The 27,574-nt window shown below is 34.8% G+C and overlaps 1 protein-coding gene across 2 annotated transcripts; it reads left to right on the top strand.

The window, feature by feature from the left end:
* The first annotated feature begins 3,081 nt into the window (after nucleotides 1-3,081).
* Nucleotides 3,082-27,051, top strand: LOC106145031 (uncharacterized). Of its 2 annotated transcripts, none has more exons than XM_078019070.1 (6): nucleotides 3,082-3,384; nucleotides 4,433-4,612; nucleotides 5,206-5,277; nucleotides 12,446-12,572; nucleotides 18,467-18,545; nucleotides 19,193-27,051. In XM_078019070.1, exons 3-6 carry the CDS (start codon nucleotides 5,218-5,220, stop codon nucleotides 20,589-20,591), a joined length of 1,665 nt encoding a protein of 554 aa, XP_077875196.1. In that variant the 5' UTR covers nucleotides 3,082-3,384; nucleotides 4,433-4,612; nucleotides 5,206-5,217; the 3' UTR covers nucleotides 20,592-27,051. The 2 variants fall into 2 exon arrangements, with proteins under 2 accessions (XP_077875196.1, XP_077875197.1); XM_078019071.1 differs by having other exon boundaries at nucleotides 3,086-3,384; nucleotides 19,691-27,051.
* The last annotated feature ends 523 nt before the right edge of the window (nucleotides 27,052-27,574 follow it).

The following is a 27,574-nucleotide window of genomic DNA, read 5'->3' as shown; positions in this document are numbered from 1 at the left end:
AAACCAAAGGAAGGCTTTATTTTGCATATGTGTATAAATGCACACCACCACCCACCTGTGAACAATGACCAAAATAATTTTCTTGTGTTAAAACTGGATCATGCTGTGGAAGAAGGATACCAGACTCTTTTTAGACTGATTTATTGGGGCTGGCAAGTGCAGGGTCAGCAAAAGCCAGGAACAGGGACACTCCCAATGAAGTCAACACCAAGTAAGGACACAAAACCAGAGACAGGAGTAGACAGGTTGAGCAAGATCTCTTCAAAGTGTTCTCACTACACTCACAATCAACAAACAGTACCTCATCTCTAGTCACCAAAAGGCATATGTGGTTGTTTTTTTTTTTTTTTTTTTTTTTCACTACTTACCAGTTCTGAGGCAGACTTTTCCCTTGGTGTCCAACTGTTTGACTCAATTCTCACCCATAATACCCCAAACCCCCATGTTAGCATTCAATTAATCATCTAGCATTGCTCTGCCATCTGCCTGGACATTGTTGTTTGTTTGTTTGTTTTTTGGTACTGTGTTCACTTAAACACAGCAACATCCCCAGCCTTTTAAGTTGCTGAAGCTGGCTTTGAACCTTTGATCCTCCTGCCTCAGTCTCCCAAGCTGCTGGAATTACAGATGTTTTCCACCAGCCCCAGCAGGGTCTTTTTTTTTTTTTTAATAACAAATACTCAAGCATAAGTAAATTGTTTCCCTCAGGGTTTTGACCCCTCTAGCAAATTAACAGGACTTGAACAGAAGATCATAATTTACACCTGCTAAATGAGAAGTAGGTCCTATCTGGGATATAGGACTGGCATCTGAAGTAGGGAGAACACTGTGGAACAGAACCCCCAAACTGGCATCTGATGCCTTCTATTTCCTGGGATTGACCGTCAGATCTAAAATTACAGAATGTTGTGTTGACATGTGACACAGAACTGCTTTGCTGATAGGGAGAAATTGCCACACATTTAGGTGACAAGAGTTGAAGAATTCTGTGCTGGGTTGTATTCAGAGTGTGAGTAGGAAGAACACTTTGGCTGGCCCCTCCTATCTCAGGCGTTCCTGACACCACTCCATATATCAGGAAAAGGGAAGAAGATGACCCCAACTCCAGGAATCCAGTCACTGCCTTCTGGCTGAACAAAGAAGCTATTCTGCAATCCCAGTAATTTTAAAATACACAAACTTCATAGATAATAGTTTTGTAATTTTCTTCCTCATCTCTACGGTTAAGACCCACGAATTTTGAACTTGTTAGATTATTAAGATGAACCAATATATCAGAACTTCATCATCCACATTCCATCGATTTCCACTCATCTTTCTTTCTTTTTTTTTTATAAGGACACAATACTTTTATTTCACTTATTTATTTTTATGTGATGCTGAGGATCGAACCCAGGGTCTCGCACATGCGAGGTGAGCACTCTACCGCTGAGCTACAACCCCAGCCCCCCCACTCATCTTTCTTCATTACATTTTCCCCCTCCCTCATGCTTTACTTGTGTCATTCTTACCTTTACTCCCCACCCAAGTTTCTGTTCCTCATTTTATTTCCCTTTCCTCTCCTTTAGTTTATCCACTTCTTTTCTCTATTCTCTTTTTTAATTTGTTGTTTTTAGGTATACATGACAGTAGGGTATATTTTGACATATTATACATACAGGCTGTACAACCCACTACAATTTTGATCCCATTCCTGTGGTTGAACATGATGTGCAGTTACACTGGTCATGTATTCATATGAGTATAGGAAAGTTATCTGCCTATATCTACAGATTTTCCTATTCTCATCCCCCCTCAATACCCTTCAGTCCCCTTTGTCTAATCCAATGGACTTCTATACTTCCCTTCCCTACCCTCCCTTGTTATGGGTTAGCAGCCACATTTCAGAAAGAACATTGGACCTTTGGTGTTTCAGGACTCGCTTATTTCACTTAGTGTGATATTCTCCAATTCCATCCATTTACCAGCAAATGCCAAAATTTCATTCTTCTTTATAGCTGAGTCTTCTCCCATTGTGTATACATAGCCCATTTTCTTTATCCTTCCACTGGTTCTTCCCCATTTTGAAACTAGTTTCTCCTCTTGTCAGTCTTTTACCCTGGTCTTTCCACTGTCCAAAGTCTTCACATATTTCTGACTCTTTCTTCGCCCATCCATATTTTCCCTGTGCCCTGACTGTTGCAGTCATCTGTCCCCATGCTCAGGACCCCTACTGCCCTAGGTTTTCTCTCTTAAGTGCTCCTCCCTGGGGTCTGTCCTTGTTCTGTCCTAGAGGAAGAACCTTCCGTCTCTCCCAGCACTGCCAGAAGTCCTTTCCCCTCACTGTTCTTTTCCTTGTGCTGCTCTCCTTCATCTTTCTGGAGACAGAGATTCTACATTTTTCTATTTTCCTTTCTCTCACCTAAAACTTTCTGTCTTCTTTTTTCACTCTTGCTATCACAAATCCTTCACCGTCCTCCACTTTCCGATGTGTGTAAGGGTCTTTCTCTTTTCTCTTTACCAGTTTCTCTGTTTCTCCCCATCTTTTTTTTTGCTCGCACTCCCAGGGAAGGGGATGGAGAGAGAAGCCCACTTTGGGAGGAACATATTTTCCCCTGGAGTGAAACATGGGATCAGTCAAGGTCGCCACCCCAAAATGCAAGGGGAGGGAGACTGCAGAGGGATGATCTGCGAAGCCGACAACTGACCAAGGAGGACAGAGCCCAGGATGGGTGAGAACGCTCCTCTCAGGATGGATCTGCGGTGCTCCCTGCGGGGCCAAAGAGAGTGAGATGTGGGGAAGATCTGCCCAGTGTGGAAGGGGACGCCACCGAAGACTGGAGGAGGACACCGTGAAAAGGGACGCGTCCACGTCCACGCAGCCCGAGGGCAGACATCAGGCAGGACCGGGGCAATCGTGCCACACGCTGACCTCTGGCTGTGGGTAACCACGCAGCCAATCTACAGCGTCCACACAGAGAACTTCGGGCAGCACCGGGACCCTCTGGGCACTACGTGCTCAGGGGCCTGCTTGGCTGCGCGTGCAGCCGGGAGGAAGGAGGGAGTGGCCAGGGCGGGAGCGCGGGAGAGAGGCGGGGTCTGCGAGGGGCTGAGGCAGTGGGTGGGGCCAGGCGGAAAAATGTCACCTTAAACTGCATTTCCGGTCCTCACTGGAGGCCTGAGCTCCGCGGCACCAGCACGGCTGCCCGTAGCCCTGCACTGGTGGGGCTAGCCCCCGGAGCAGAGTTGGCGACCTTGCTACGACCTTGCTACGAGGGACGCGCCCAGCCTGGCCAGAGCCACTGCACAATCCTGAGGCGACGGGAGGAAGTCGGCTGGGGGCGAGGCCGGCGAGACCCAGACCTCGGGTTTGAGCAGCAGCCTGCAAGAGACTTTGCGCCTTCTGTGAGCCACTGCATTAGTGGGGGAGCCTCTCCTTTGACTTGAGCCATCAAAATATTCTGGATATAGGGGTTTAAATTATTACAATTGATTTCAGCTGTTCTTTTTAATTTTTAATGTGAATACTAGAAAATATAGAATTACACTTTTGTCTTACATTGTGTGTGTGTGTGTGTGTGTGTGGTGTATCTTTGACCTCAGGGAATTGCTGACATGTTCAAAGCTCAAACTGCTTTCTTGTAAGATCAGAGAGCAGAAAAATTAAATAAAAATTTAAATTGTCATCATTTCATTTCCATTCATGAATAATAGATACAAATATGTATTCTCAAATTGATATGACCTTATATTCAGTGAAATATGTAAATGCGCCACTGTCTGGGCTACATCCCACTATTGGGAGGAAACTGCCTTAAAATAACTCCATCCTAGGCACTGTGTGCAATTCACAGCAACTCAAAAGAAAAAAGAATTCCAGGGGCAGTGGTGCATGCTTGTAATATCAGTTACTTGAGAAGCCATCACAGGAGAATTTGAGACTCTGTTGAAAATTTAAAGTGTGTGTGTGTGTGTGTGTGTGTGTGTGTGTGTGTGTGCGTGTGTTAGCACAAATGATGCACAAATGTCGAAGATGGGAGATGGGAAACAAACCCTGGATCAGCAGACTTTTCTTTTTTAGATATTCAGAGGCTGAGTCAATTGGTGGAACCCTGGCATGGCTCATTTGAGGGGGCAGAAAATGGCCAGGGTCTAAAGCCAGTGTCTGAGTTATAGATGCTTCCTTTAGGGTGGGACAAGAGGTCAATTCCTGGAGTATATTGGGGTTCTGCTTATTCATTAGGGTGGTTCAGGAATGTGAATAGGGCATTTCTTGGAGCTTATTGTATTGGGGTCAGCTGACCCATTAGGGTGTGCTGGTGGGGTGTCAGGTGCCAGTTCCTTTTGTGTTGCTTCACAGTGACTAAGGCCTGGGATTTTAAATGAAAGAAACTTAGGGAAAATGTCCTTAGACTTATTGTCCATCTCTCTCTCTCTCTCTGTCTATCTATAGGGGTTCAGTAGTAGAGTTTCCATACTTCCACTTCCTAATCTGCAACAACAAAAAAAGGATCAGCCAAGAACCTATCATTCCAATTTCATTCAGTCCTGGGTTGTGATACCCATGATAAGAATCTATCAGGGCCAAGATCCGTTTTCCCAGATGTGAGAATTGACCATCCCAGTAACCAAGGTAAGTGTGGAAAGCAAGTTTTATTTAAAATATAGAACAGAGATAGACTTCTCTGCAGAGGAGGGGTCCCAGAACTGGGTGTCAGAGGAAGTGGTGGTGTCCTGCCCCTTTTGTTCTCATGGCCTCTTCTCCCAGCATCCTGCTTACTAAGACCAAAGACCAGAAAGTGGGCCAAAGGTGGAAAGATCCAGACAGGAAGCTAGTGGTCCCAGAGGCATTAATTAACAACTCCAATAACTACCTGCAGAGAGGAACAGTTCCCTGGTGGAAGGCCACCTTGGCAACAGGTAGAGGAGGGAAAAGTGCTCTGGAGGTTTTGGCATTTCATTTCCTCCTGAATCAGCCTCCATCTTTCTGACCCAATCATTTATTACCATATCGACTGCCTATTTCTGTCCCCTCCAGTTGGATGCAATCTACTGTCCCTCAGAAGTTAAGCTAACTAGGCTCAGTGGGGCCTGAAGCCCTGTCCAATCTGGCACTTGAGTGAAGACTCTCCAGTTCATCCACAGCCTATTGAAGTGGGGGCGGGCTTCCATATTCTGATTAAGTCTTTGTGTCTGGATCCCTCCATTCTTTCAATTCTTTTCTAGACACCCTCCTCTATGCTCAGGAGACCCAGGTTTCTGTGCTACACAAGTGAGCAACCTGAAAGCCAGGAAATGGTGAGTGTTCATTCACTGGCATTTTGAGACGGGGCAGGGAGGCGGTTTGAAGCCAGCCCAACTGGCAATGACAGGAAGTAGAAATTGTGGCTGGGGATTCCTGGTGGTCCTATCCAGAATCTAACAGCCTGAGGGCTTCTCTGTGGCAGCTAAGCTCTTAGGCCTCTCCGAGCAGTCTAGTGGACTCAGGTCAACATTTGAGATCCTGGGTGTCCTGTTCCATTATTGGATGGCACTTTTCAGCCCCTTTCTGAAGCCCTACGTGGACTTCAATGTTCTAGTAGCTCAGCATCTCCCCAGATTTTGTGGTGAAGACTGGGATAACCATCCGGGGAAAATCCAACTCCATGGGTTACGTTCTTGCATGAGAGAAGCTGTGCTTTGTAGGAGCTTGTTTTTATTTTGAGCTTTTGGACAACCTTAATATGTTTTAAAAAACATGTTTATTAAATTTGTCACCAACATTTGTATATACTCATAGGTTCTCCAGTAGCTATTATCTTTCAGATTTTGGTTTGGTTTGGTTCTAGGAATTGAACCCAGGGGTACTTAATTACTGAGTCACATTCATAGCCCTTTCTATGTTTTATTTTGAGACAGGGTCTTGCTAAGTTGCTTAGAGTCTCACTAAGTTGATGCAGCTGGCTTTAAACTCATGCCTCTCCTGCCTCAGCCTCCCAAGCCACTGGGATTACAGACATGCACCACCTCACCTGGCTCTTTCAGATTTTTATAATAGATATTCTAACAGCACTGCCCAAGCTGTAGGAAATCTATTTGACTGGTGCATTAAATCCCTGATGCAAATTTATGTCAAGTAGCCAGTGGAGAAGTGTTTTGTAAAGCTTTTCTGGGAATAAACACGGCTCTGTGGTTTCTAACCCTTTTTTGTACTACTGGTGGGGATAATAGTCCACAAAATTACTGGCAAAACAATATAAATTCATTTGTTTGCAACCTATGAAGATTTGCACATGCTCTGTCACCTTTGCTTCCAGAATTGGGAACTTCAGAATATAGTAACTTGAACAAAACAATGTTAAAGTTGAGACATTTGGTGCATGAACAAACTCATGCACCAAATGCAGTTTGGTAGTCCTGGAGTTATTACCGGGGCAAGTAGTGATGAAGCAGAGCCCAGCACTGTTTGCTTAGGCTATTAGTGGTTTACTGTATTTTCCCCTGTTAAACCCACAATGCAAGCTAGAGAGAAGCTAATCTGCCAGCAACAACAGTTGGCAAAATATGCTGGCAAATGTCTTTTAGAGATAAACTGACACCTTTGAGATTTGGCTATTTGTCTGCCTTGATCCCAGCTATTGAAGCACTTGGAAAGACTCTCAAGGCCATAAAAAATCACAACATTTTCAGTGGTTCAGAGACTTTTGTATCACTTCTCCCCCATTTCTGTTTACTGAGGTTGATGCAGGCTGTTGGGGATTTGGTCCCAAACATGGTACTTTGCTCAAGACAGGGTGAATGCCCAAGTGTACCCCAGCTTTTCCTACTCATTGAAGATAGATATTTTCTAAATTGTTCAAAGTATCTAAGTCTCTCAATGCATTTACGACTGTCAAAGTGGCTTGACAGTCATAAATGTATTGAGAGACTTAATGAGTAGCTTTTTATTAACTGTATTTATAGATGGAGGGAATGTCTGGAATTTTAATATTCTGCTTTATTTTTAACATCATGCCCATTTAACATTTGCCTTTTCTTGTGATGCTAAGGTTTGAACCCAGTACCTTGAGACACTTGGCAAGGGAAAACTTTCCTTCCAGAAAAATATTGGCAGTTCTGAAATTTTTACAGGAACAAGCTAGAGATTGGAACTCATTAAGTGCTAAACACTCATAAAGACTCCAATTGGTACAATGTATTTTTCTCATTTTAACTCTGATGCAGGCTAGAGAGTAGCTCAACTGTCAGCAACATTAGTTGTCAGATTACCCTAGCAAATCTCTTCTAGGCAGAAGCTTAGTCCTTCGAGATTTAACTTTTTGCTCCTGATCCCAGGATTGAAGCCCACAGTCGCACTTACATGAACATAGAAAACCATCACTTTTTCTGTGTTCTTAGTTCTTATGAATGTGTAGATCCTTTTTAGTATTAGCTAAATTAAGATATAAACCACTGGAAAATTTAGAGTTAGGGTGTTATATATGTGGTGTTATATCTCTTCCTCTTCTTAGGATGACACTGGCTGTGGTGATTCTGTTCCAATTATAAGGCATATTGCCTAAGGCTGGACTAAGACCCAAGCCTACCCCAGCTCTTCTTAATCATTTAGTAGCAGACCCTCCTATTCTTCTATATTCCCAACATCGCACTCCCATAAGATATACCTTTTACTGTTGTGCTGGAATTTGATTTCAATGCCTTCCATAATGTATAAACACATTATACCAGTGAACTGTGCTCCCAAAGTCAGACATATTTCTTTAGAGTTCGCCACATCATCCATCCACATGTAATGCTATTCTTGATATGTTTATATTTATGTAGGCCTTTCAATTGCTATTAAAAATGCATAAAATTTTTACATACATATATATTCCCCTATGGATTTTTGTTTGAATTATGATTCCTTATTATTGCAAAGTAACTTCTGTGTCTCTTTTACATGATAGTGATGAGTTTCATCATGTACATAAATGGTGTGTATAATTGAGTCTTTTAAGTCCTTATGTATATTTTTTATTTTCTCAAATTGTATATATTTCTTTCTTAACATGTATGCCTGTAAAATATTACGTGTAATATATCATATGTATAAGACATCTACATAAAGCTATGCAGAGTTTCACAATATTTGTCAAGGTGGATAACACTTTGATAAAAATAGATCCTGGAAACCATTTTCCCCCTTTTACTATGTATCTCTTCCCTCCTTCTCCATGCCCTGGATTTCATGTGCTTGGACCAATGCAGCTGTATCCTTCAATGTTATCATGGTTCATATGTACAGTAATTTTTATAAGCATATGCTTCTGCTGGGTAATGATCATATATTTTCTTTTAATATTTTTTTTTTAGTTGTAGTGGAACACAATACCTTTATTTATTTATTTATTTTTATATAGTGCTGAGGATTGAACCCAGGGCCCCTGCATATGCTAGGCAAGTGCTCTACTGCTGAGCCAGCCCTGATCACGTATTTTTAATAGCCAGTTTCTTTAATAACAACTTTTACTCCTTCTTTAGTTCATAAAGTTTTTTGCTCAATATTTTTACTGATACTGTCTCAGAGATGTGATTTTATTTTGTCTTTTTTCTGATTTCTAAAGATATTGAGCTATTTTATGATTATTGAACATGATTATTGAAACATTATGTGTCTCCTTATAAAATGGATATTCAAATCTCTTGCTGTGTTGTCGTCTCCTCCTCCTCCTCCTCCTCCTCCTTCTTCTTCTTCTTCTTTTTTTGGTACCAGGGATTGAACTTAGGGGCACTCAACCACTGAGCCACATCACACCCTGTTTTGTATTTTATTTAGAGATAGGGTCTCACTGAGTTGCTTAGTACCTCAGTTTCGTTGAGGCTAGCTTTGAACTCATAATCCTCCCGTCCCAGCCTCCCTAGCCACTGAGATTACAGGTGTGCACCACCATTCCCAGCTCCTTTCTTTCTTTTAAAAGTGTTTTGTTATATGTGAAGTGATTAGTTTCTCCCAGTCTTTCACTTCAGTTTTTACCCTTTAATGGTATTATATCATAAGTTCACATTTTATTTTAATATTTTCCAGTTTGGGAATCAAAAGATATTATTTTCTTTAACTTTGGAAATAAATAACTGTCTTTCTTTCTGTATTTTCATTGTTATTATTTTTTTATTTTGGAGATTGAAGGCAGGTGTGTCATAGTGCTCAACCACATTCACAGTCCTTTCTAAAGTTTATTTTGAGTAAGCATCTCACTACGTTGCTCAGGCTGACCTTGGTCTTGCAATTCTTCTATCTTTTCCTTCTAACTAGCTGGTATTACAGTCAAACACCACTATATCAACTGTATAAATCCCTGTCTTATAATAACTTTGGTATATTTTATATTTTTCTTTTATATTAACATATTTATTACTAGTGAAAGTGATTTCTTAAGTCATATTAGAAAAGGATACAATGGCATTTTGTCACACAGATACCCTATTATCCCATCAGCTTTCTTTGGAAAGGATGTCATTTTTCTCCTTTACTGTAGTACAGTTTCTATCTTTTATTATGGTCTAAATTGCCAGTGTCTTCTTAAGGATTCTTTCTTTAGTTCTACAGGGCTAATTTCCATCTCATTATGAGGTCATACTGATTGCTATAATGTTATATCCTATATTCATATGTGGCATAATGTGTTTATCAATGGAAATTCATATACACTGATGTCTACAATATAACTTAGGTATGTAATGGTCTATACAAAGTTGGACTGTGTCAGTACCCTGCATCATTTGCAAAATGACAGAATCACCTTATGATTCATTGTCCAGAATGTATCCCCATCATTAAGTGAGGCATCATTATATATAAGCATAAATGTTACAACTATATAATTTATAAATAATATGCAGTTTTTACTTGTGAAATTTATCAAAACTCTTTCAATTTTATTTGTGTTCTAAATCCAACATCTGACTTTTTGACATTTTCTATGGTATATTTATTATTAATATCTTTAAATTTTGCTCATTTGCTTAGCATTTTTCTTTACTTTTTTTTTAAATAAAAATTGCTTTTTCTGCCAGGTACCATGGCACATGCCTATAATCCCAGTGGCTTGAGAGGCTGAGGCAGGAGGATTGTGAGTTCAAAGCTAGCCTCAGCAAAAGCGAGGTGCTAAGCAAATCAGTGAGATCCTGTCTCTAAATAAAATACAAAATAGGGCTGGGGATGTACCTCAGTGGTCGAGTGCCCCTAAGTTTAATTCTGGGTACCTACCCTACAAAAATTGCCTTTTTTAAAATATCAAAACTGATAGTTAGCTAACGAATTCTCAGTTTCATTTTAAATTTATCATTTTATAGTGTGTGATTTCTTTTTAACCTTAATGTTAAAAAGAAACATAACACATTTTTTCAGGTTTATTGGTATAATCATCTATACATATTTAAGTTATACACTTTTATCTTTTAACATGAACACATCCATAAAAACAGCCCAGTGATCTACAGAATTAATATATCCATTACCCCAAAGTATTTTCTAGTTCCCTTTTGAGGTCTCTAATTTCTGCTCTTCCCCACCACATTTTATTTAATGAATTTGATTTTATTAATCAAGGCAAATACTAGACCAGCATCAAAACTATACAGATCAATAAATTATTACAAAGGAAACATTCCATATAACTACTGTTTATATTAAGAAATGGAATATTAATATTAATTAATTAATATTAATATTAATGAACCTTCATGTTCTCTTGCTTTTACTATGCACTCCTGTTTCCTTAGTGGTAACAACAACTTTTCTTTTCCAAATAGCTCTTTTTAAAACAAAACAAAACAAACAAACAAAAAAAACAGAAGTAGACCAAAATATTTGATTAATTATATATATAAAAAAAAGTGTACAAGAGGGCAGTTTATTGTCTAGGAAACCAAACCTGACCACAATCTTGCTTGATGATTTGTTGGTGGAGCAAATCTGAGGGTGATCCAGGGATCAGAAAATACAAGTCTCAGAAACTCTCTTTTCTTTCTATTCTTCATTGCATGTATTTCAATCATGTGATAAAAAGCAAAGCATCAACCCTAAATTTATTTATAACTTTGATACAATTAAATTTATTTTTTATTTACATGAAAAAATTTTAATATATGAAAGCTGCCATTTTTAATGTGTGTGCTAAAATATAAATATCACTTGATTTTGCTGCTTTTTTTTCATTAGTTCTAATTAGCTATACATGACAGTAAAATGTATTTTGACACATTGTACACAAAGAAGTATGACTTCTCATTCCTCTGGCTATACATGGTGTAGAGGAACACCAGTAGTGTAATCGTACAGGTGTATATAGGGTAGTCATGTCTGTCTCATTCTATCATCCTTCTGTTCCCTACAGCCCCACACCTCCCCTGACTCCCCTCTGCACAATCCAAAGTTCCTTCATTCTTCCCTCCACCCCGCCCCTACTTATCAGAGAAAATATTTGGCTTTTGGTTTTGGTGGATTGGCTTATTTCACTTAGCATGGTATTCTCTACTTCCATCCATTTACCTGCAAATGAATAATTTCATTCTTCTTGATTTTGCTGCCTTCTTAATATATATCTATTTCCCTTCTAAGTTAAAATAACTGACCATTCTACTCTGAAATTCTTTTAATTCCATAGTTTATTTTGACCTTTATAGTCTTTTTTTTGTTTAATGACTAATAGTTCAGATAAACTTGGGCAAAACCCAGGTGCTACCATATACTGAAGATTTGACAAAATGTCCTAAAAGATAAAAACTATTACTGCCTTCATAGATTATTTTGAGATTTATGCATTAAGATACCAAAAACTCTTAGAGAGATATCTACATTTTAAAGGGAGAGAAAATTCTTATTGCAATTTTCCATATAATAAGCCTTAAATATTTGAATGCAAATTCATCAGAGAATTTTTCCTTTAGTGTTCCACCTCATTACTATTCATCAGCTTCCTTTGGACCATTGGCATTTGCATCACTAGAGAGCTTGCTACTTACTCAAACCCAAACCACATCTTAGAAATACAGAATCACTGTCTGTCCTTTAGTAAATTCTTCAATACATGGTTGCACACATTAAAATTGAGAATCACTCTTCTAACTCACTGTAAGATTCTTATCTGAAAAGTATACATAATTTCTCTTAAAAAACACAAATATAGCAATTAAAATATATATTCTGTTTTTTCTTAATTTTACATTTTATTTCATAAAAGTGTAGTATGTACACTGATTTTTGTTGTGGTTGTTTGCTTATTTTGGACTTATGTCATTCTCTCTCTTGAGTACATTCTCTTTCTTCAAACTTAGATAATATGTTAGAGAACATTACTATGTTAAAAAATGTCATATTGAATGATTGAGTTCACTCCCCTATGTGAAAGCCAGTTCTAACTCTCATTACAATTTGTGTCAAGTTAAAAACTGTGTCAGTGATCATATGGTTGATGTGATATTTATTTACTCATTTTTATTTCAGGAAACCTTGACATTCAGGGATGTGTTTATTGATTTCTCTGAAGAGGAATGGGAATGCCTGGATTCTGCTCAGCAGACTTTATATAGAGATGTGATGTTAGAGATCTACAGAAACCTGGTATTTTTGGGTGAGCATAAATTTCCTTTAGAATTACTAATTCATTGTCAATATTTACTTTTCTTCCTTTGTAGAATATTTCTTGGAAGCTTTTGTTCTGCATGAAAATGTTATAGATTCTTGTTTTTAGGATGAAGATTGGGCTTTTTTTTGAGTAGAAAAGAAAATGTTAAAGGTATTTATTTTTATATTTAACCTATCTTTTTTTTATTATTCTTTTTACTTTTGATAGTTCAAAATAGTGCTCACAATCAGAAAATTGAAAATATCTCTGAAGTATTTGAATGATTCTGCCAGGGGAAAAAAGCATTTGGAACAACAATTGTCTAGAATCTTCTATGATATATATTTTTTCTAATGAGGACAGCATTAAGAAACAACAGTAGTTACAATGACAATACCACAATGAGTCATATTCCATTTTCCAATAAACACATCTTGCTGTATCTAAGTCATCCTTAGTCATCTTTCTGTCCCCAAAGAAATAACCTTGGAATTTAAAGAGAAAAGCTACTATAGTCATACCAAAGTGGGTAGAAATCAATGAAGAAAGGACACATAGAAGAGATCTAAATGTCAAAGATGAAGTCACATTTTTAAATGTTAATTGAGAGGCTATAAATCAATAGAAATGATTTTTTCAAACCTAAGTTCATTTCTCTTGCAATCATTGAAGAGCATAGCTTGTCCTGTGTATCATGCTTTCTAATTCTATAAGCTCTTTCTTTTTCTCCAGTCATCTGTCTACTTTCAAATTAACAAACTTCTCCCCAGTGCCTGTGGGAATGTGCATAAGTTGACAGACATTTATCGATCTTGAAAATATGCACACATTTGTGCCTACCTCTAGCTTAAACAACTTCAATGTATTAAAATCAAAGAACAGGTTCTCTGATTTAAATATTTATTCCTTCAAATTTTCTCATCAAAGCTTTGTATGAAAGCTTATCCTGGATTTTCTGTGAAATTTTTCTTCCATATAATGGATATGAATCAGTCACAGTGTCTGCTCTTAGTGGCTACATAATTACAGCTGAAAATTGTGGTTTAAATAAAGATTCTTAAAGTAATAAGAGTCGCTCAAAATTTTTTGAGTTAAATTTTCTCTCATTTTTGTGTCTCTTTCTGAATTTCACTGTTAACTTCAGTATTGTGCCATAGATTTTCTCACGTCAGTGAATATTGTTTTCATTTTATACATATAAGTTATAATTGGATAAAAATTTTTATGACTTCACATTTTAGGACAATATTAGTCAAAATTAAAATATGTGTGAACCATTTAATTTTCAATTTAATTGCATATGCTTTTACATGCTTGTATAAATATTACCCCAGTTTTGTTTATGACTTGTGTATAGTCTCTTTTTTTTCTTTTATGCCGCTGAGGATTGAACCCAGGGCCTTGTGCAACCAACTGAGCTGTATTGCCAGCTTTAGTATCTTGATTGTTTACTCTGCTTAGGTGATTATTCATATAATTCATCTAAATTTTATGTGTGTGTTTATATAATTTATATGTGTTTTTACATATTAATTATAGTATTTTGTAATTAATTTTATAATATATTTATGTATATTTATACAATAAAATTTAGATGAATTATATGAATATTTAATATTATATGAATATTATATATATATGTGTATATATATTTTTTTCTGGGGATTGAACTCAGAAGTGCTATAATACTGAGCTACATCCCCAGCCATAATTCTACTTTTATTTTGAATCAGGTTTTTGCTAAGTCATTTTTTTTAATATTTAGTTTTTAGTTGTAGTTGGACACAATACCTTTATTTAATTAATTTATATGTGGTTCTGAGGATCGAACCCAGGCCTTGCATGTGCTAGGCAAGTGCTCTACCACTGAGCCACAACCCCAGCCCTTGCTAAGTCAATTTATATTTGCATTTCCCTGCCATAGCCTTCCAAGTAGCTAGAATTATTAGCATATTCTATATGTAGGTGAATCTGTTCTCTTGTCTAGGAGCAAGACTTTAGCATTTTATTTTATTTTAAATTTTTTTTTAGTTGTTGATGGACACAATACCTGTATTATAATTTTTATGTGGTGCTGAGGATCAAACCCAGTGCCTCACACATGCCAGACAAGTGCACTACCATTGAGCCACAACCCCAGCCCCAAGACTTTAGCATTTTAAAGGTAGCTTACAAAGAATTTTACAATTCTCTTTATCTTTTATATTTTTTAAAAAATTTTAATTGTGATCAAAACCATTTACTTACTTTCACTTAAACTTACTGTCTTACATATTTTAAATATACTGTTCAGAAGTGTTGTTTCAAATTATTTGGTAACATATTTCTGGAAAGTTTATATCAAACAAAAGTAAAATTCAATTCTCAGAAAAAGAATTTGTCTCTCACCCTTCCATCCCAAACACCATTTCTTCTGGCCTGTGTGTTTGATTATTTTAGATATCTCATAAGTAGAATCACATGGTATTTGTCTATTTGTTAATGACTTCTTTCAGTTCACATAATATCCTAAAGGTTAATTATTATAGATGCTATAAAATTTCTTATTTGTAAAGTTGAAAAATGTCTCATAGTTTACTTCAAATTTCCTTCATCTTCACATAGGAAAGGATATTTATTTCATTTTTGTTACATATTTGGCTCTGTAGAATTATGTTGTAATGAGCATAGATGTGTAAATATGTCTTGATTTGACCATGAAATCAAGAGCCAATTGCTACACTGTCAGTTTTATTACAAATTTCAATTTGTCTAACTTCATTTTAACATAAAACTATTGGATATTTTACCTATTATTTTATTTATTTATTTATTTATTTTTTAGTTGTAGTTGAACACAGAACCTTTATTGAGGATAGAACCCTTGCATGAGCTAGGCAAGTACTCTACCACTGAGCCACAACCCCAACCCAACCTTTTATTATTTTTATATCAGAAAGCATTTGTTTTATTTTGAATGTGATTTAGTTGTTTATGTACCCTGGATACTACAAAAAAATTTTAAAATAACATTTTGTTTCTCCAAAAAGTTATGTTGAATATCTGATAGGTAATACATGGACTTTCTTTAGAACTCTTTGGGAGGTAAAGGCACTTTCTTTTTGTACCAGGATTGAATCCATGGATACTTATCCACATAGTCACATCCCCAGCCCTTGAATTTGTTTGAGACATGGTCTCCCTATTTGCTGAATCTGGCTTTCAACCATTGGTGAATTATTGGATATTACTTCCACTTTTGATTTCCAACTAACTACATTATGTTACAAAGCAATTTCAATATTTTAATAATTATTAACATTTGTGATTTTTTTACCAAGTGTATTGGAGATAATATTCCATGAACTATTAAGAAGAAAGAATCTCTAAATCTAGTTTGTTCATAATACTTTTTGAAGTTTTCTAATACCTGAGTATCTATTACCAATGCTTTTTTCTTCCTTTGCATTAATTGGGGGTTGATGTCCTGTACTATTACTGTGTTGCTTTCTATGGTGTTGAATTCTCTAGTGTTTGCCATCTATATTTGGGAAGTGTGATTTGAGTTTCACATGTATTTATTACTGTTTTATTTCAGAGAAGGGCCACTTTCATCTTTATACAATATTCTTTGTCTCTTATAATCTCTTATTTAATAAATTTTGTCATCTTTATACTTTTAAATGTAATATCCTTTTCATACTTTTGTTTTAGTCTTTTTTGTGACCTTAGATGTAAGGAGAATCTCCTGGAGGTTTAGATATGATATAGTTATGTATTTTTAGTTTTAATCTTATTAGTCATGTGTTCTGAGTGGTGTTTGATAATAGTGCATTTATACTTAAATTACTGACTAGCAGGAACTTTGTACTATAACTTTGTAAGATATTTTTTATTTCTTAATTTTTTTCTACTTTAAAAAAACTTCTTTAATTTGTGGTTTATATATTTTTATAGTGACATGTTTTGATTCCCCCCTATTTCCTTTTATATCTTCTATATCTATTTTGTCACTACTTGGAATTACATAAAAGTACTTAGTTGACACTGTATTTTAAATTGAACTTCAGTTCCTTATAAAAATCAGTGTTTTTACATGTCTTGTTAATGTTTTATTATTGATACCACAGCTGCTTTTATACCTTATACCCATTAACAGTGATTTATGATAATATTTATGCTTTAGTATTTTATATTCTATAGCAGAATTAAATGTTTTATGGGCCACCATGATAATAAAATGGAGTTTATGCTTGTGTATATTTTGTTTCTCCTCAAAAGCTTTCATATTTTATGTGACTTTTGTAGCTATGCAGTTTTACTTTATTGGAAAGATTCAGATAAGTATTTCTTGTAGGACAGATCTAAAAGTGAGGAAATTTTTGCACATAACTCACATATCTTGAAAGCCTGTATTTTTCATTTCGTTTGAAAAATAGGATTTGTTGATATAGTCTTCTAGGTTGATATTTTGTTTTTCTTTTAACACATATGTTCCAATTCCTTCCTAGAAGGCTTCAATTAAGAAGTTACCTATTAACCATATAAAAATATCTTTATAGATGACACCTCTCTTTTTCTTGGTCTGCTCAAAAAAGTTCTCTTGAGTTTTAATGCTTTAATTATAAATACTTTACCTTGAGTCTTTGAATTGAGTTTATAATATCTGATGTATTTTCCTCCTCACATTTCTAATTTCTCAGACATTATTTATTTTCAGGGCGGGGTCGTGTACCAGGGATTGAATTCAGGGGCACTCAGCCACTGAGTCACATCTTCAGCCCTTTTTTGTATTTTATTTATTGACAGGGTTTCAGTGATTTGTTTATTGCCTCCCTTTTGCTGAGGGTAGCTTTGAACATGTGATCCTCCTTCATCAGCCTTCTGAGCTGCTGAGATAACAGGCTCTTATACATATGTCTCAAGGAATATTTCTAGTGTACAATTTCTCCTTTTTTGTCATTATTTTTTTTCTGAATTTTATTCACTTTTTTTCTTTTCTTTTTTTTTTTTTTTTGGTATTTATTTATTTATTGCAGTGCTGGGGATTGAACCTAGGATCTTGAGAATGCTAGGCAACCTTCTTAACACTGAACTATACCCACATTCCCAGGCCTGGTATTTAGTTAGCATTTAATGCAGCTGTTTAGATTATTCACAGGAGATTGATTTTTGGATCCTCCCCATGAATACAAAAGTCCTTGAATACTGCAGTCTCTTATATAAAATAGTGGCACTTTTCTTTATTCTTAATTAGTTCATTAAACATCTTTTAAATGGTTAATTGGCATTCTTTATGTAATTAACAACTCTCAATTTCTAGTGTTTTATATTGTTTCTTTGCTTGAATCAATTCTCCCCTTTTTCTTGTGTGTGTGTGTGTGTGTGTGTGTGTGTGTGTATGTGCTCTTATTTCCATTGAGAATTTTCCCACTTAAAAACCCCTTAAAATAGATAATTCTAGTCATTTTAGACAATGTTTGGAATTTACCAAATAAATCAAAATAGGTCAGGTATATAAAGGGCTGTGGATGTAGTTCAGTGGTATACACCCCTATGTTCAATCCCAAATTATCCCCCAAAGAAAAAAGGGAGAAAACCACTTTGTGAAATGTTTGAGTCACATGTAGAATCTGAAAAAGTTGAACTGAGAGACTATATGATTTGATGGTGTTGTGCAAACATTACTCAAAGTCTAAGTGTGTGATCACCTGTGGTGCTATGAAATCTCAAGATGATTTTGGAAGTTCTCATAAATAAATTTTGTCAGCATATTGTAAAGTTCATATACTTCTGGATTAATGATGGCCTTGGATTATACTGCTTTCTTGTTTATGTACTCACCTTGATAAAACTTTATATATTTGCAAAGTATATTCATCACAGTAAGTGGAATAATTTGCTATTTTGACTTCTTTCAGGTATATGTTCTCATCAAGCCCAAGAATTTGCACCAGAGCAGGAAATAAAATATTTATTCCAAAACATGAAAAAGGAAAGGTATGGAAAATTTGACATTGAAAATTTACTTTTAAAGAAAAATGCAAAATTGTGGGAGGGAATGCATGATTATTATTTAAAATTAAAATTAAAATTATACTGTCATCAGTTATCAGTAACATAACATCTCAGAAGACTACTTAATTCATGTCAGTAACTTTTGAGGACCTATGTGTGCCTTTAAATACATTTTCATAGCATCTTTTACATCATACCTTGCCTCTAAGTAAATTTGGAAATTTTGCTATGGAGACTATTCCATGCTTCAGTTAGTAAGTGGAATATTTTGAAATGTAGCATTGAGTTAAACATTTACTCAAACATTTCTCTAGACAAGAGATTAAAAATTAGAGAACAAATTTCTGACTGATTAATCTAATCATTACTTTACAAAAAGGCTGCAATGAAAAAACAATTCCACCTGTGCTAAAGCATAGAATTTTGATGAATGTGAGAAGAGTTGTACTTACCTGTTGGTTAATCAAATTTCAGATATAGATATTTGAAGAGACTTCTACATTTATGATAAATCTTTCAAGATGTGTACCTAGGTCTCTTCCCTAACTAATTACCAGTATATTTATTTTGGTGAAAAAAAATTTAAATTCTGTGAAACCCATAAGAATTAATTTTTGTTTAAATCCTAGAAAACATCAGTGTGATCATTTTAAAAAGAAGCTTTACAAAGATAATAAAAGTGAGAAAGTTTTTAATCAATTGTCAAAATATATATATCCAATCTTTGATATTCAAGAAAAGAATGACAAATGTATGGGACGTTCAAGAGCTTTAAATAAAATTGCAAGCATTACTGAACACCAGAAAATTCATACTGGAGGGAAGTCCTACAAATTTAAAGAATATGTAAAACCATCTAAAGATTACTCAATCCTTTATCATAGCAGTGACAAACCCTACATATGTAAAGAATGTGGTAAAGGTTTTACTCAACCTTCAACCCTTACTAAACATCATATGATTCACTATGGAGAGAGCCCATACAAATGGAGGAAATGTGTCAAAGTCCTTAAGTATCACTCAACCTTTATTAAACACCACAGTATTTATAATAGAGAAAAGCTCTACAAATGTAATGAATGTGGCAAAAGTTTTAATCGAAGCTCAAACCTTATTGTTCACCGTAGAATTCATACTGGAGAGAAGCCATACAAATGTGAAGAATGTGAGAAAGCCTTTCATCAAAAATCACACCTTACTCAACACCAAAGGAATCATTCTGGAGAAAAGCCCTACAAATGTAAAGAATGTGGCAAAGCTTTTACTGTTAGGCCAAGCCTTATTGCTCACCAGAGAGTTCATACTAGAGAGAAGCCATACAAATGTGAAGAATGTGGCAAAGCTTTTAATGAAAAGTCACACCTTATCTGCCATCAGAGAATTCATACTGGAGAAAAGCCATACAAATGTAAAGAATGTGGCAAAGCTTTTACTGTTAAGACAAGCCTTATTGCTCACCAGAGAATTCATACTGGAGAAAAGCCATACAAATGTAAAGAATGTGGCAAAGCTTTTACTGTTAGGCCAAGCCTTATTGCTCACCAGAGAATTCATACGGGAGAAAAGCCATACAAATGTAAAGAATGTGACAAAGCTTTTACTCAAATCTCAAAACTTATTATTCACCAGAGAATTCATACTGGAGAAAAACCATACAAATGTAAAGAATGTGGCAAAGCTTTTATTGAAAGATCATACCTTACTCAACACCAGAGTTTTCATACTGGAGAAAAGCCCTACAAATGTAAAGAATGTGGCAAAGCTTTTTATCTAAATTCAAAACTTACTGTTCACCAGAGAATTCACACTGGAGAAAAGCCCTACAAATGTAAAGAATGTGGCAAAGCATTTAATCAAAACTCAAGTCTTAATGTACACCAGAGAATTCATTCTGGAGAGAAACCATACAAATGTAAAGAATGTGGCAAAGCATTTAATCAAACCTCAAGTCTTAAAGTACACCAGAAAATTCACACTGGAGAGAAAACATACAAATGTAAAGGCCATGGAATGAGGCAAAGTTGTTAAGTAATGCCTCAAGTATTATCAAGCAGCAGAGAATTCATACTTGAGAAAATCCTTACAAATATAAATGTTAAAAAGCATTCATTGTGACATCATACTTTATTGATCACCCGATAATGTAGAGTGGAACAAAGCCCTACAATTGAAGAAAAAAATGTGGCAAAGTTTTTACTTAAAGCTCAACATTTTAAAAATGTCAAATGTTATATTAGGGATTAAACCCTACAAATGTAGAGTATGTGACAACACTTTTAATAGAAGCTCACACCTTACAAATCACCATAGATTTATTACCTGAGCTCTATAAATGTAAAGAATATGTCAAAGCTTTATTCAAATGAAAAAAATTATACTTTCTCAAAACCTAATTCATGTTAATATCTGCATAAAACTGTCTGTCCAAGATGCATAGCTCATGTATCAGTAAAATGTTTAATATTAAGAAAAATGTTGACATATGAGAAAAATACAGCAAAGTCATTGTTTTCCATATATTTCTGAATGAGAATTATCAGAGAATTTCTGTAAGTATAGAAAATGTGGCATTACTTTAAACAGTTTCTTAAAATTTACTGGGCATCATTAGTTGATGTGATAGAAATAAAGTAACCCTCAGATATCAACATAGTGCAGATAGCTCATCCCTGAAAAAAATTTGTTATAAATAAAAACTAAATATATATACTCAAAAACTGGAGAAAAGATAATTTTTCCTCTAGGAAATTATATCAAGGAAGAATACTCATTAATGAGAATTTTAAATTTGACTTTTTTCTTGTTGTGGTGGTGATGAGGATTGAACCCAGGGCTCTTGAATGCTAAGCAAATGTTCTACCACTGAGTCACATCCATAGCCATTTTATTCTGTATTTTGTGAAGACTTTACAATTATATTTGAAATACTTTATTCACATTGTGAAAGAATTTTGTTACAAAATAACAGTGAATGTTTCTGAATTGTTAACACTATCATGTATTGAATTACATATTATGATAGTTTGTAGGTAACATCAACAACAAAGAGATACTGTTTGGTAAACAATGTGACATTTTTCTTAATCCTTTTAGGCAATGTAATCAATCTTCAAATTATGTGGAGATGATTTAATTATTTCTAAAGAAACTGGCTCAATAAATTGTCTAATTTAATCTTTTCTCATTTTTATATTTATTGTGGACAAAGACATTATAGGAAATATAAAGAAAGATGATAACAAACCCAGATTGCTAAATCTTAAGTTACTATTTCAAAATTTTATTCTATAATTTATGGGTGTTTTATTGATATATTGATATCCCTTCATATCATGAAAATTGGTTTTGATTGAAATTTATTTGAATATACAAATTTTCCAATCTAATGATAAAGTTTGATAGAAGTAGTAATTCTCTCTCTCTTTCTGTCTCTCTGTGTATGTATAACAGAGAGAATAGATGTGTTTGCTTATGCCTCTGTTTAGAAACAAAATAACTTATTTAACTGAAAGAGAATTTCAAGATTTTTCATGATTACTAGTAAACTATAAACAACAAATATCTTTTAACAATCTTCTGAGGTACACTAAACTCATTTCTTCCAAATACATGATTCCTGATTTAAAAATCTTGCCACACCAATGTTGGCCTTTCTATTTGCTTGTTACTCATGGAACATGTAACATATAACTTTTTCGTTTGAAACTTTTATAATACATTGCTATATGATCTATTCAGAGAATTTAAGAATAATTTTAATGATAGTTACTGGTATTCAGAAATTAGTTTGAAAGAATTATTTCACAGTGAGAATATTAACAAAACATTTTGTTTTATTAATGTATTTCATTATTTTTTTCTTTATGAAAAAACACTTAGTTATTTCAAATTTAATGCTTCAATTTATTGGACATCTTAAAATTTAGACAATTTATTGAGCCTGTTTCTTTAGACGAAAACTGCATAGATTTCATAAGACATGAGGTTGTTTTGAACTTTCTATGAAATAAAAAATTATGAAACAGTGTTGGATATGTAATAAGTACTCCTTAACTGGGAGAAAAAAATTGGTTGTATTAGAATCAGCTAATTTCTCCATCTAGGAATGAAACATCTGGGGTGAAGAAATGACATTAATTCTGTTAATTTAGAGTGAGGAACACTTCAATTCTGCACTACTGTGAATTTAAGAGATTTTTCTTTTATTTATTAACTATCTCAAATTTCTCATTAAATCTTTAACTTTCAACAACACAAGCATGACAACTATTTTTTTTATTGCCAGTGTTATGACTAGTGTTTTCACTTTGGTAAATCCAAGTCTTCTTACAGGATTTTTTTCTTCTTCCTTTTCTTTCTTTCTTTTTTCTTTTTTTGATTTTCATGAGTATATTGACATTTTACTAAATTAAATATATAGCATATTTTGATGTTTTCTGTGTCTTGATTTTAAATTTTCTTGATTTCTGTGTCTTTATTTTAAATTTTCTTTAAAAATTACTTGGAAAATTACAATTGTGGGATACAGAGTGAAGTTTCAATCCATGTATACATTATATAATCAAATCAGTAATTTCATGTGCTTCACCTCAAGATATTTTTCTTGATATGATAAGCAACTTATGAACACTTTCTTCTAGTTTTCTTGGAATTAATGGAATATCATTAATATGTATTCTCCTTACTATGTAATAAAGCCATAAATCTTACTTTCTCTATTTTTTATTTTCTAGTTTCTACTTTCCCTATTGTTTATTTTCCCCTCGGGAGGTATCTTCTCCACTCCCCCTCTCAGGGAGCTATAATTTTACTCTGTACTTAAATGACATCAACATTTTTAAATTTTACCCATCAGAACCTGCAGTGCTTGTTATTCCTTGTGTAGCTTATTTTACTTTGTTCAAGTTTTTGTAAGTTAATCTGCACAAAGACATTATTTTTATAGTAAAATTAAGCATCTTTTTTCATTTGCTTATTTGCTGTTTTTTTCTTTGGAGTAACATATATTTAAATCCTCTGCTTGCTTTTTACAATTGGGTTCTTGGGCTGATGCCCAGAGGAGATGGACCAGAGTGACCCCAGCCTGACCTGCAGAGAAGGTGAATGACTGCACATTTGAGGAGGAGAGTGATCACAGTGCAGTTCCCCCCATCTACCAACATGGCTGTCCAGCCCACTTCCATCTGGAGACAACAGCCAGGACCTGGAAGACCATCAAGTTCTCTGAAGGCCTGGTTACACCAGAGGCAAGGTTTTGGTATCCTGCAAGGACACTACAGGACTATAGAGAAGAAACTGTAATACCTCAGATCTGCACTGGCAGAGAGAAACATACATGAATAACATGAAAAAACAAGGGAAGAAAGTGCCCCAGACAAACTAAGATAATATAAAAATAGAATCCATTGACAGCACAGTAAATAAAATGTCAGAGAAGGAGTTCAGAGTGTACATAATGAAGGTGATCTGTAAATCAAACAATGACAGAACAAATACAGGCACTAATTGATCATTCCAATAGAGATAAAGAGAGCAAATACAGGTAGCAAAAGATTACTTCAAGAAAGATATAGAAATACAAGAGGCTTATAGGACACTAACTGTACAAAATTACAACAGATCTACACCAAGGCACATTATAATGAAAATGCCTAGCATACAGAATAAGGATAGAATCTTAAAAGCCACGATAGAGAGAAATCAGATCATATATAGAGGAAAACCAATTCGTATCTCAGCAGATTTTTCAGCCCAGACCCTCAAAGCCAGGAGATCGTGGAACAACATATACCAAGCTCTGAAAGAAAATGAATGCCAACCAAGAATCATATTCAGCAAAACTAAGCTTTAGATTTGATGATGAAATAAAAACTTCCATGATAAACAAAAGTTAAAAGAATTTACAACTAGAAGCCCTGTACTACAGAACATCCTCAGCAAAATATTCCACACAGAGGAAATGAAAAACAATGATGAAAATCAGCAGAGGGAGGTATTACACTAAAGGAAAATCTAATCAGAGGAGGAGAAACCAAATCAGGTTAAATACCAAAAATAAAAAAAAAATGGCTGGGAATACAAATCATAACCCTGAATGTTAGTGGCATAAACTCACCAATCAAAAGAAATAGACTAGCAGATTGAATTTTAAGAAGGACCCAACAATATGCTGCCTCGAAGAGACTCATTTTATAGGAAAAGACATCTGCAGACTGAATGTAAAGGGTTGGGAAAAAATTATACCTCTCACATGGACTGCAGAAGCAAGCAGAGGTTTCCATACTCATATCAAGTCAAGTAGATTTCAACCTAAAGTCAATCAAAAAGAATAAAGAAGGACACAGCATACTGCTCAAGGGAACCATACACCAACAAGACTTAACAATTATAAATATGTATGACCCAAACAATGGAGCATCTATGTTCATCAAACTGTTCTCAAGTTTAAGAGTCAAATAGACCAGAACACCTAATTTGAGGTGAATAATTTAATAATTAATTTGGACAAATAATTTGAGGTGACTTTAACACATCTCTTTCATCCCTTGATAGATCTTCCAAACAAAAGCTGAACAAATAAACTATAGAACTCAATAACACAATCAATAACTTAGACTTAACTGACATATATAGACTATTTCATTCTTTAAATACACTTTCTTCTCTGCAGCACATGGATCCTTCTCTAAATAGACCATATATTATGCCACAAACCAACTGTTAGTAAACATAAAAAAGTAGAGATACTACCGTGTATTCTATCAGATCATGATGGAATGAAATTAGAAATCAATGATAAAATAAGAATTAAAAGCTAATCTAACACCTGGAGACTAAATAATATGCTACTGAATAAACAATGGGTTAGGGAAGACATCAAAGAGGAGATTTAAAAGTTTTTACAGGTGAATGACAACATATCGAAATCTCTGGGACACTATGAAAGTAGTTCTAAGATGAAAGTTCATTGCATGGAGTTCATTCCTTAAAAGAAGAAAAAGTCAACAAATAAATGACTTAACATTTCATTCCAAAGCCCTAGAAAAAGAATAAAAAATCAACACCAAGCAGCAACAGAAGACAGGAAATAATTAAAATCAGAGCTGAAATCAATGAAATTGAAACAAAAGAAACACTTAAAAAATTGACAGAACAAAAAGTTTGTTCTTTGAAAAAAATAAATGAAATTGACAGACCCTTATCCATGCTAACAAAGAGAAGGACAAAGAAAACTCAAATTACTCACAAACATGATGAAAAAGGAAATATAACAACAGACACTACAGAAATACAGAAGATAACTAGAAATTATTTTGAAAACTTTTACTCCAAAAAAATAGAAAATATTGGAGTCATCAACAACTTTCTAGTCCAAATTGAATCAGGATGATATACACAATTTAAACAGATCTATTTCAAGTGACCATCAGAAGTCTACCAACCAAGAAAAGCCCAGGACCAGATGGATACACACCCAAGTTCTGTAAGACCTTTAAAGAAAAACTAATACCAATAATCTTCAGTTGACTTCAGGAAATAGGAAAAGGAAGAGCACTTCCAAACTCATGCTATGAGGCCAATATCATCCTCATTCTAAAACCAGGCAAAGACACATCAAAAAAAGAAAATTTCAGACCAATATCTCTAATGAACATAGATCTAAAAATTCTCAATAAAATTCTGGAAAATTGAATACAAAAGGATCATGCATGACGATCAAGTGGGATTCATCCCAGGGATGTAAGGTTGGCTCAACATATGGAAATCAATAAATGTGATTCATCACATCAATAGACTTAAAGATAAGAATCATATGATCATCTCAATAGATGCAGGAAAAGCATTTGACAAAATACAGCACCCCTTCATGTTCAAAACAGTAGGAAAATTAGGGACCATAGGAACATACCTCAACATTATAAAGACTATCTGTGCTAAGCCCCAGCCCGACATCATTCTAAATGGAGAAAAATTGAAGGCATTCTCTCTAAAAACTGGAACAAGTCAGGGATGCCCTCTTTCACCACTTCTATTTAACATAGTTCTTGTAACACTGGCCAGAGCAATTAGATGAAATAAATTAAATGGATACACATAGAAAAAGAAGAACTCAAATTGGCACTATTTGCTGATGATATGATTTTATACCTAGAAGACCCAAAAAACTCTACCACAAAACTTTTAGAACTAGTAAATGAATTCAACAAAGTAGGAGGATATAAAATCAACACCGATAAATCAAAGACATTTCTGTATATCAGTGACAAATCTTCAGAAAGGGAAATGAGGAAAACTATCCCATTTATAATAGCCTCAAAAATAAAATAAAATAAAATACTTGGGAATCAATCAAAGAGGTGAAAGATCTATATAATGAAGTTATAGGACTCTCATGAAAGAAATCAAAGAAGACCTTAGAAGATGGAAGGATCTACCTTGTTCTTGGATAAGCAGAATTAATATTGTCAAAATGACCATACTACCAAAAGCACTATACAGATTTAATGCAATTCTGATCAACATCCCAATGACATTCTTCATCGAAATAGAAAAAGCAATCATGAAATTCATCTGGAAAAATAAGAGACCCAGAATATCTAAAGCAATCCTTAGCAAGAAGGGTAAAGCAGGTGGCATCACTATACCAGACCTTAAACTATACTACAGAGCAATAGTAACAAAAACAGCATGGTATTGGTACTAAAATAGACTGGTAGACCAATGGTACAGAATAGAGTACAGAGAGACTAACCCACAAAATTACAATGATCTTATATTAGATACAGGCACCAAAAACATGCATTGCCGAAAAGATAGCCTCTTCAACAAATGGTGCTGGGAAAACTGGAAATCCATATGCAACAAAATGAAATTAAACTCCTATGTCTCACCATGCACAAAACTCAAATGGATCAAGGACCTAGGAATAAAACCAGAGACCCTGCATTTAATAGAAGAAAAAGTAGGCCCTAATCTCCATCATGTGGGATTAGGCCCCAACTTCCTTAATA

Source organism: Ictidomys tridecemlineatus, chromosome 8, assembly GCF_052094955.1.
Source record: "Ictidomys tridecemlineatus isolate mIctTri1 chromosome 8, mIctTri1.hap1, whole genome shotgun sequence".
Classification (NCBI taxonomy): Eukaryota; Metazoa; Chordata; class Mammalia; order Rodentia; family Sciuridae; genus Ictidomys; species Ictidomys tridecemlineatus.
The sequence above is the reverse complement of the archived record's forward strand: the minus strand, read 5'-3'. Positions and strand labels throughout refer to the sequence as shown.